The 10,790-nt window shown below is 37.1% G+C and overlaps 1 protein-coding gene across 3 annotated transcripts in view; it reads right to left on the bottom strand.

Annotated features, from left to right (window-relative positions):
• Nucleotides 1-11: 11 nt before the first annotated feature.
• Nucleotides 12-10,790, bottom strand: part of slc26a5 (solute carrier family 26 member 5) — a 47,387-nt gene continuing 36,608 nt past the window's right edge. For all 3 annotated transcript variants that reach the window (XM_031899020.1, XM_012960005.3, XM_002933105.4), the window contains exons 12-19: nucleotides 9,386-9,481; nucleotides 8,214-8,320; nucleotides 7,457-7,526; nucleotides 6,460-6,552; nucleotides 5,727-5,837; nucleotides 4,441-4,665; nucleotides 4,164-4,218; nucleotides 12-3,694 (exon numbers count right to left, since the gene is read on the bottom strand). In XM_031899020.1, the coding sequence (XP_031754880.1) occupies nucleotides 3,519-3,694; nucleotides 4,164-4,218; nucleotides 4,441-4,665; nucleotides 5,727-5,837; nucleotides 6,460-6,552; nucleotides 7,457-7,526; nucleotides 8,214-8,320; nucleotides 9,386-9,481 (933 nt within the window). In that variant the 3' untranslated portion in view covers nucleotides 12-3,518. The remainder of the gene's footprint in view (nucleotides 3,695-4,163; nucleotides 4,219-4,440; nucleotides 4,666-5,726; nucleotides 5,838-6,459; nucleotides 6,553-7,456; nucleotides 7,527-8,213; nucleotides 8,321-9,385; nucleotides 9,482-10,790) is intronic.

The raw sequence follows: 10,790 nt of genomic DNA, 5'->3' as shown, positions 1-10,790 counted from the left end.
ACAGACAAGGCTAGTTTTCAATGAATGATTTTATTTGATTCAAGAAACCCAAGCTCCATGTTTTGTATTAACAAATAGTAACATCTCCCATAGCAAGACAATTTACTTTCAATAAAGAACATAAAAATATACATCTATAAAAATATACTATCCGCAAATAAAGTACACAGTTTCTTTAAATAATAAGTAAACATAACATTTATCAAAATAATTTTAGTTTTAGCACTTTTTAATTTTAAAACAATTCTGAGATGAACAGTTTACTCTGGCAAAGTCTCAGCAATACCTTTCATGAGGAGAATTAGCTTTCATTTTATTGGCTGAACATCTCCATGTGGCACAGGGCAAGGCAATTCAGTAGTGGCAGTTCAGCACCAATGGACTCTATTAAAGAAACAGTAACACCAAAAAAATGAAAGTATCAAAGTAATTAACTTGATGTCTTTTTTCAACCCAACTTAACTGTTATATATACTGCTGCCCTGCACTGGTAAAAGTTGTATGTTTGCTTTAGAAACCCTACTATAGTTCATATGTTAGGTGCCATGGGGGCAGCCATTCATGCTGGGAAAAAGGTTACATAGCAGATAACAGAAACTGCATAGATTGCCATCTGCTATGTAACCCTTTTCCCAGCATGAATGGCTGTCCCCATGGCAGCTTATTTATATAAACTATATAGTAGGGTTTCTAAAGCAAACACACAACTTTTACCAGTGCAGGGCAACAGAACATTGTACTTAAATTTTTTGGTGTTACTGTTCTTTTAACCATATTCAGAATTGTGCCATATATGTGTGTATGTACATTTAAAAAGAACTCTAACCTATGTGCCATACTGAGCCTATAAGTACAGATGATATTGCCTCAGTGGCATGTAAGGATTCTTTAGATGGATGGATATGTATGTCTAATTTCTAGCATGAATAATGTACTTTCACACAGACTCCAGTTTTACAAAAATAGTTGCTTTAATCTCGGTACTAAACATACCTGATATAGAAATATTGCACTCGCGTTAATCCAGTTAACACTGTGATAAAATACACAATTTGTACTAAACTCTGGTTTCCTAGGTGAATAATTCAAATATGATTCGGTAGAAGAAATTTGACTGCTCATTTGGGCAAACGCATTTTATGGGCAATGTGTTTGCAGACCCTGCCACATCTCATCATAACGATATGCTGCATATATTACAGAACTTTATCATCCCTCTACAAGTGAACCCACTGCAATAATAGCTATAGTTCTGGAATATCTGCAGTGCCACAGATTGCCCAGTTAAACTATTTAAATGTTTTCATTCAGGAGCAGTGAGTAATGGGTGGTTAAAACACTGCAGCAAAGCCAAATGTAATCTCAGCAGTTAAGATATCAGACTCAGTTCCTATGTCAATTACTTGTAAACCTGGGCAAACTACATAATTGTTGGGGACACAAACACTAGAAGTTCCATAGGGCAGGGACACCACTGTACTAGAATCATTGTATTGAAAAAATAATACAGTCTGTTCTCCTCTGTAAGACAATATAAAATTAACTGATGTTGGAGCCCTCTTACTTTCCCCATAATCACAAACAAGCCCCAAACTCTATAAATGGAAACCATTTGTTCCAGACCCCCATTACTTTCAGCTAATGTTTCAAAGCTGTTCTACACCAGGGTGATCTCCCTTTATGCTGTCAGTTACTGTAACTTGCTCCATACCTGAGGCATTACTGACCAAGTAGGCTACTCAGTTAATGTCAGGGATTGACATTTTCATGGCACTGGTCAAGGGTTTCTGGAAATCCAGTCTGCTTAGAGAGAAGGAATTGTATGTTACTTTATTTGTGCCAGCAAAGTACAATAACAGGAGCATTTTCCATTGGTCTGAAAGACTCAACAGACTTCTTAAATGGAATTCCAGTACTGTGGCTTTTATTTGTAACTATCAAAACAACAATCCAGAGGTTCTCTATGGACAGCTGCTTTAGGGTTTATAACTAGTCCTGGGGTTCATAAATTGTAACAGACATGGGGCAAATTTGCACAATGGCAAATCAGATAATTGCTTCCAATGTTCAACCTGCAGCTAGCTGGTGCACTACTTGTACATCCTCCGTTTCTGCATTAAAAACATGGTACCATGATTATTCAGTTGGTGTGTCCCACGAGAAACACACAACTTCACGTCAACAAAACTTTTCAGATCCAACTAAAAGCAATAGCGAATTCCTTCCAAAAGCATGTATAAATATAAACCTTCAGCAAGTGTAACAGACAATCATTAACACTTACACACAGTTTAGGATTTTCTAAAAATCTGTGAATTTTCACACAATCACTTTCATTTAACAGATATATAAATATAGGCGCTATTTTATAGAGAATAAAGTAAAGTGGAGACTGGGTGAGAAAAGTCACAGTTAAAACGGCATTAAGGCATTTTTGCTCTTAAATATTTTTTCAGTTAAAATGTATGTTTTGTCCTTGCAGCACTTCTCGTCAACTGTTGGCGGTATAAACATTGTGAACACACCATTTAGGGTACAAGGGTATATAACTATATATATATATTTCTTAAGGCAACTTAAGTCCTGCAACTAGAGAGCTGAGTGGTGGGCATGACTAAAATAGTTACTAACAGAGCCATTACAGCACAGATACAACAACTATTTATATATATTATATATATATCTACATTAGGCAGTGGCACAGCATTTTTGTTTGGGGGGGGGGGTGAGGGGTATTTAGTGAGGACTGCCTTTAAATTAATAGTGACAATGAAAAGGGACAGCCCCTAGAAATAGATATTTTAAATGTTAATTACACATTTAACAAATGTGTAGAATTATTTATTTTTTAATAATTCTAAAACCCACCCAGCAGGAAAGTTTTTTTTTTTTTTAACTCTGTATTTGGTGAAACTCGTCGATAGCTCTGCTAGTGAGTATTTCCTGACTGGCCTGCACCTGCAATACAGAAAACCACTCCTCAGCTTGTAATGGTAGGCACAGTAAGTGCAGGAATAGTTGAGTATCCATTGGGATACAGCAACAATAAAATTCAGGTGGCTTCTGGGGCACTTCTGACTTGACAAGGGGTGGAACAGTATTGCAGAAGTGGAAAGGGCTGGTGTGTTTTCCATGGAAAAGTGACAATCACATTGTGATTAACCATTAACAATACACATACATAATAAATGAAAAACACTGGATGACCTTCTCCCCTTCCCCAAAAGCCCTTATCTCCTCTGCTACCAGTAGCAAAGAAGGGGTAAAATTGAGTACCCAGACAACAGTAGTGCAAACCTGATAAATGTTTTCTATTTGCACCATTAAAGTTAATAAATAAGCTGAATTCACAGAATGCATTGCTTGCATCCCTTCCTACGGCAAAAACACACCCCTCATTTCCACAGGTTAGTTGCCTACTTTGTGTATCAGAAAAGTAAGGCGATTTCCTTAAATATGATAAGAAATGGGGAGTAAGGAAGGGGCTGAGGCAATATTTCGGTTATTGTAGATGGAGCTTAGATCTGACTCTGTGTATCTGAGCTGAGAACCTGTTCTTCTGAGGAGGTCAGAGCCGATGAGGAAGCTTTCAGCTTACAGTGGATCACAGCATCATGAATACTATGAAACAAGATGTCTCTCTTGTTTGATGGATCAAAGAAATTTAAACTTGTCAGGTCTTTAACAACCAGTCCTGTTAAAAAAAAAATAATTTGAAAATGAAAAAAAAAAAAATAATAATTTGAAAATGAAAAAAATGAAGCAAATCATAAAATACATGAGCAGGTTTATCAAAGTTAGACATAGAAAGAAACCTGCAGGATTTCTAGTTGGATTTGATCCATATATAAATATTGATCAAAATAAATATTAATCATTGTCTTCAGGATTTGTTGGGGAGTGTGAAAAAGGAAGTCTGCCCACCGCGGGTCATAAATAGGTTACAGATATATTAAACATGGACACAGTAACACAACCATAGTTCTGGAGATACCCAGGTCAAAATAAGCATTAACCCGTTAAATGTTACCCTAATTGGCCTTCAGACATGCCCTTCCCCATTGGACACACTGAACCCCCAAGGGGAATTAGCCCTACAGTCTGGAAACCACTGGACTGTTATGTGCATTAAGTTAAAAATGAGAATGAAATGAAGGACTTACCACTGCAGCCTGATACAAGGACAGTAACACCGATTTCTTTATATTCCTTAATTATCTGAAAAATACAATTAGAAAGGAGTCATTTTGGTTTCTATTAATCTGAAAAGTTACGAGTTATGAGTTATGCATGGACCCTGGTGAATGCCCTGCTGCAGCTTGAGAGTATTGCACAAAAATCTTTCCTACTTTCTATATTTCTTTACATCACTATTTTTCCTCCTTAACCACCTGCGGAGGTGATGCACAAAGGGTTAAACATGTTGCATAATGTACTTACAGATTTCAGTGTTTTGACTCCAACAGAGTCAACAAAGTTAACTGGAGTGAAATCCAGAATGATCCAATGAACACTGATGATTGGAGTCATGAAGTATTCCAGCTCATCAGAGGGAGTATTGTGTAAGTTTCTTTCAGATAATCCGTTCCTTCCATTTGCTGCCATATCTATGATTGAGTCATCATTCATTAATTCATGTTTAACAGCCATCTCCACATCATTAGTCTGGAAGAGAAATACAGAGACGGAAAGTAAAATAAGCTCAGCAAAACACAAAGAGGAAACTATAGCAAACAGTTGTTTTATTATTTTTAAAAAGGATTCCATGGAGAAAGCTTATTGGTACAAAATAAAGAAAATATGGATCATTTACTACGAGGTGGCAAAGTATAACATTTTCCCTCCTCTGGCAATGCCCTCAATAACAAGCAGCTCATGCTACCAATTTTTAGGCTATAACCACTGCAAGGCAATGGTAAGTGAAAGATTAAAGGGAAAATATACCCCCAAACAATGTTGGCTTCTCTAATGAAAAAGCTCATATTAAAAGCCCTGCTTTATCTAAATAAACTATTTTCATAAAAATATACCTTTTAGTAGTATTTGCCTTTATTTACTACGGAAAATAGAAAATTTCCGTTTTAAGTTCTTAGGCCCGCCCCCAGGTTCATATGATTCATATGATGCACACAAACAAACCAAGGTCACATCAGCCAATTAATGGACAAATTTCCCTCCCACACTTCTTCCTGTTACAGTTAGAGCTGCAATATTTATGGTCATGTGATCCCTGAGGGAGCCCACAGCCCATCACTAAATGTTGTCTCATCTTTTTTTTTTTTTTTTTTTTTTTAACTATTTCACTTTTTGTTCAGCAGCTCTTTTTGGAATATCAGCAGTAATGTGGTTGCTAGGGTTTAAACTTCCTAAGGAGCCAGGGAGTGGTTTGAATGAGAGGAGACAGTTATATTTAACATAATTAATAAAAAGTAACAATAACATTTTAGCCTCACAGAGCAATTGTTTTTTGGCTGCTGGGGTCAGTGACCCCTATTTGAAAGTTCAAATTCAAGACTGAATCAAGACTAAAAATAATAATCTTGGTTGCTTCGCTTGATATAATTTAATCTTGCTAAAAATTCCCAGGATCACCCCATGGCTTACAGCAATAATAATGATGCTTACACAAGCTGGCCATTGAAATGACTGTTTAATTTCTTTCGATTGTTTAGTACAGTCAATTACCAGGGGAAAGATGTATATTTCACATACACATAATCACTCACAAGTTTCAAGACGGCTTTTTTTTCTGTTTTGTTTGCTTTCTTCATTTCTCTGGCGTGCCTCTTCTGGGCTTTTTTCTTTGCAATCAATATAGCAGCTGGATCAATTCCTGTCTTAATGGGCAAAAAGCATGACAAGGTCACGTGTTGTCTGCAGCTTAGAATGGATAACTTCTATGGCTTGAATATTTAATTATGGGGTCAGCACCCGACCTGTGCTTTGTGTCTTGTAAGTGCCGATGATGGAAGGAATATTATATATCTGTATATTCTATTTCTCGGTTTCCAAGTTTTTACTCTATTGCATGGCCTTTACTTAAAGTTATGTGCTTGCTGATAAGTTGGAAAACAAACTAAAGGTTATTTTGAGGTTTGAGTAAACCCAAGTCAAAAGTAGACATGACAATGGTGCATTCTTTTATATGAGGTATGCATTATAATGCTTATTATTACAGTGTGCAAAGTGTAATTCTATGTGTACGGTTAGCATTGATTGGTATTTAAAAAAAAGATCCAGTACAAAATCACCAATAACTGATAACTGTCCAGTTTTTACAGAACATTCCTGATTGGCATGATTTCAATTAGGATGGGTTTTGGCAGAAATTGGGCAATGATCCATACAGAGCACACAAAAACTGAGAAATGTAGAATTTATGACACCCTGGTACTTGAGTATTATTGAAATATGGTCTATTGCACATTAAATGCCCAATCCTTTAATACTACATCTTACCTTTTTCCTTAAGGCACTGACGTACAGCTCACTGTTGGCAAAATAAAGAGAGGTGTTGGCTTGAAATATTTTAATATCAGTGAATTCTTTCACCTTAAAGAAAAGAGAAACAGAAATAATTTCATTATTCCTCATTGTATTTATTCTATTGTGTTTAAGCGATAATATACTATAATTAACTACAATTTATTGACATAGACCACAAAGAAAGCTTAAATTACTGGTGGGGGCGTGATCTAATTTGTTATGCATCCCTTAGCGAGCCAAAATGCTAACCTCCTGCCCCAGGCCAGGATGCTTTTTTTACGCAAAATGCTGGGTACCTGCAAGCTACTGACACCATTTTTTAAATTTAAAGGTCTAGGAGAAATAGGTAGTATAGCAATTCCAGTTCCTAGTGTATTAAACATATGCCCATCCCAAGAGAATACCTGAGACTAAAAAAGTTGGTGGCAACAGCACATTTCCCATACATTATAGCAATATTATCTCTGTTTGACAAGAGCAATGAGATGGAGAGAGTGTTGCAGGCCCATGTGTTTTTAAGGGTCATAGCAGTAGCCAGAAACTGCTGTGTTATTCCTAATACAACTAATTAACTGGAAGCTGCCTGTTATAATGGGTATAATTTGTCCAAGTTTATGCCATTTTAGACCTAGGAAGGGTATAAAACTGACCAGCACAGAATTGGCAAACAGCTGTGAAGCTATTTAGTGTCAAAAACAAACAAAATGGTTTCAGGGTTGCTTTCAGTATGAAACTAACTGACAGCTGAGCTGTCCATTCACTCCTCTGCAACACAGATCTGTACATAGTTTCAAGCAGCATGTGTATAAGAATATTCTGTACCTATATGCATTAATTATTGTGTAGGATTGAAGAAGGGTTGCCAAAAACACTTTTTGTGTCGGTCACTAAATAAAGTAGTCTGCTGAGCTTATGGCTAACAGCTCTTTCTTAGAATGTCTATATACTCGTTTTGCTATGTCATTCTTACCTCTTCATATTGTTCCACATCACAGTAAATGTCTGTGTTTGGAACCTGCCCAAGGATTCTATACTGTGGACTGAAAAATGAAAATGATATAATCAGTAACACATTGTACAGTCATAGCCAAGAACAAAACAAGAGAAAATCTGACCCACAAACATCTAATCAAAATCTCCCATGTAGTTTAACACTTCATGTACTGTACTTCTGCACTGACACCATTACATGTTTACTTATCACAACAGCAGATTAATATTCCAGCCCATGTATTTATGCACTCTTTGGGGCTCATTTATAACCACAGGGTACATTTGCACATGGGCAGTAACTCAAAACTGCCCAGCCAACTGCAGGTTGAACAATTAAAGCAAACGCTTGATTGGTTGCCATGGGTTACTAGCCAAAATGCAAATTTGCACAGTGTTTATACATGAGCCCCTTTATGTCTCTAAGTACTTATGAATTACAGTGGTGTGGCCCATGGGTTCCAAGAGCCACCTAATATTAGATTCGTAATTGTAACTTTGCGTCTATGCCCTTTACTGGTAAAGCAAATGGCAATGTGCCTACTGGTATGTACACAGTAAGAAACACTGCTGTCAAATGCATACAAACAGCATAAAGCCATGGAAATGCATTAGATTTTTGGTAGTCTAGCAACATTTTTAAGCACTGCTATGACAAATCTATATGTATTAATGTATAACATTAGTTCAAAATACCCCTGATGTCTGATAGGATTGAAGAAAAGAAAAGTCCATACCTTTGAGTACGGTAGATCACTGTTAAAATAGCAAATGTTACTGCAACGAGTAACCCATAGTCTAGCCCTAGCGAAACAGAAGCCAAAAACGATACCACCCAGATACTCTGAAATAAATACAATTTAATTAAAACGGGAATTTAAAAGAGAAGTGAAACATGTTTCACTTACAGTCCTTTTCAGAACTACTGTGGGACTAGCTTGTATACTGGATGACTGGCTATGCTCACTTTATGCCCCAGGATATACATGGAAGCAGCTGCCAGCGGTTGTTCTGACTCCCATGGCTTTCTTTGTAGATCATGGTTATCAAAACATTATCACCCAAATGTAATAAAACTCTGCCCAGGTGGAGTAACCAGTAGCAACCAATAATAAGATATTTGCTTTTAAACAGGTGACAAGTGAATAATACCTGCTGATTGGCTGCTGTCAGTTAATGCACCAGGACACATTTTTATTATTGACATTTATTTATATAGCGCCAACATATTCCACAGCGCTGTACAGTACATATTCCAAAAAGAGAGCCATAGCTTTAGAGCAAGGGCACAAAGAGAAATGGATCTGCTGCTCTCAGCCTGTGTTTTTTAGGCAGGGGAAGAGATGAATATCTGGTCTCTTCTATAGCTCCATGTATCTGCACTGACAAGTACAGTTTTCTCCTGAGTGCAGGTACACAGAGCGGAGCAGAAATTGGCCCAAAAATACCTGCTTTTTCAGATGGACTTTTGATATATAGTATTATTAATAAACACTAAGTGCTGCAGTCTAAATTAGATACTGATTGCAATGTGCAGAAATACAGGAGGTGGAATTCAAATATACAAGAGAATTCAGTAGCTTATGAAAGTCCCAACCTGTGGCTCTCCAGCTATTGCAAACTAAACTACAGTGTCAACGATCCTCACTCTGCTATTGGAAGGCTTAATATGTTGGAACACTGGGAGTTAGACAGCAGGAGTGTTGCAAGCTGGGATCCCACTGCAATTCCAGGCATCCTTTTTTCTTTTTTACCATACTCTTAACAGATTAGCTCTAAAAAATGTGAAAAAGCTGCATCCATTTTAGAATGTTATTATATACCTTTTACCACAATATGAGAAATAAGATGTTTGAGGATAAAAGACATATTAAGGACTTTCTTTCCAGCTTAGAAACCAACTGCTTACCAGTTCCAGCCTGCTGGTCCGCCATAAATGTGGAATATCTGCAAACTGCTTAAACATTCCTTTAAGGTTCACCATCACAATAGCTGCTAGCACAGTCTAGGGAAAGAAAATGGCATATTTCAGTTCATTGTTAAAGACTATGTAGCTTTGAATGCTTCTTCAGATGTTGGCCCTATGCAGTTAGACACTCCACTACAGATTTTGTAGATGTAAAACCTGTTAGCACTTTACTTTACTTAACATTATGTAAGAATATGTCAAAGTACAACACTCCTTTTTGCTACAAGAATCAGAAATGTTCCTCAAAAGAATAAGCTGTTGGCAGATATAAGATATAACATCACAAAGGAAAAAACAGAAGGTGCAAGTTGAAATGACAAAGTTAGCACCCATCAAGGATGTTGTCTGTCATCGTTAAATGAGAATTAATAGATTTGCTGACTGAAATAAACAGCCATGTTCTTTATGTGCCCCATATATTTTGGATCTGAAGCAGTGTTCTTGCTTTTATTTTTGCATGTTCCTCCTGCTGAGATATCATCAAACAACATACAAGTATTTTACGAGGGCACAAAGAAGCTTTCTCCCATACACATAAGGTACTGGCTTAGTTTATCCTACGTCACATGGAAATTTAAATGATCAATGCTAGTAGTTCTGGTCAAATTTCAAAATGCAGCAGGTCCCATCTCATTGACATAACTGGACCTGCATATATCTTCCACTATCAAAAAGACATAATTATTTAAATGAAAACAATTAAATGCCTCTCAACATTTAAGGTGGCCATACACGGACCGATTTTTTACTTACAAACGACCGATTCCCGAACGATCCGATGCTATCGTTAAGTTATCGTATTGTTGGTGGTGTACGAACGATCGTCGGCCCACTAAACGAGCCGACATTATCGTCCCCAAAATCGATCGGCCAGGTTTAAAAATTTTGGTCGTTTAAGGATAAAATCTGCCAGTTGGTGTGAGTGTCAGACATTTGTCTTTCAACGATTGTTCTCTGCGCATGTCACGATTGCCAGCAACGACATCGATCGTACATAGATGTACGATCGTAGGTATTTTACGATAATGATGCGACAACATCTTTCCCGAATTATCGATGCCCGTGGATGGCATATCGTATGGGAACTCGATCGCCATACGATCGTTTGTCGATATAATCGTTCATCGCACAACGAGCGAAATCGCCTCGTGTATGGCCACCTTTACTCTGGTTGTTAGGTTTATGCTGACCAAAATGTGTAAGGTGATGGGTGTAAATGGCTGCTTTTAATGGAGCCCACAGTTTATCATAGTTTTCAACTATGATAAAAGAATCACCCAAGATGGCATCTAAAATAGTGCGTGAGATAACATCTCATTGTCGAAAGAAAGTTGTTGTGTAAATA

The sequence above is a fragment of the Xenopus tropicalis genome, chromosome 3 (assembly GCF_000004195.4).
Source record: "Xenopus tropicalis strain Nigerian chromosome 3, UCB_Xtro_10.0, whole genome shotgun sequence".
NCBI lineage: Eukaryota > Metazoa > Chordata > Amphibia > Anura > Pipidae > Xenopus > Xenopus tropicalis.
The sequence above is the reverse complement of the archived record's forward strand: the minus strand, read 5'-3'. Positions and strand labels throughout refer to the sequence as shown.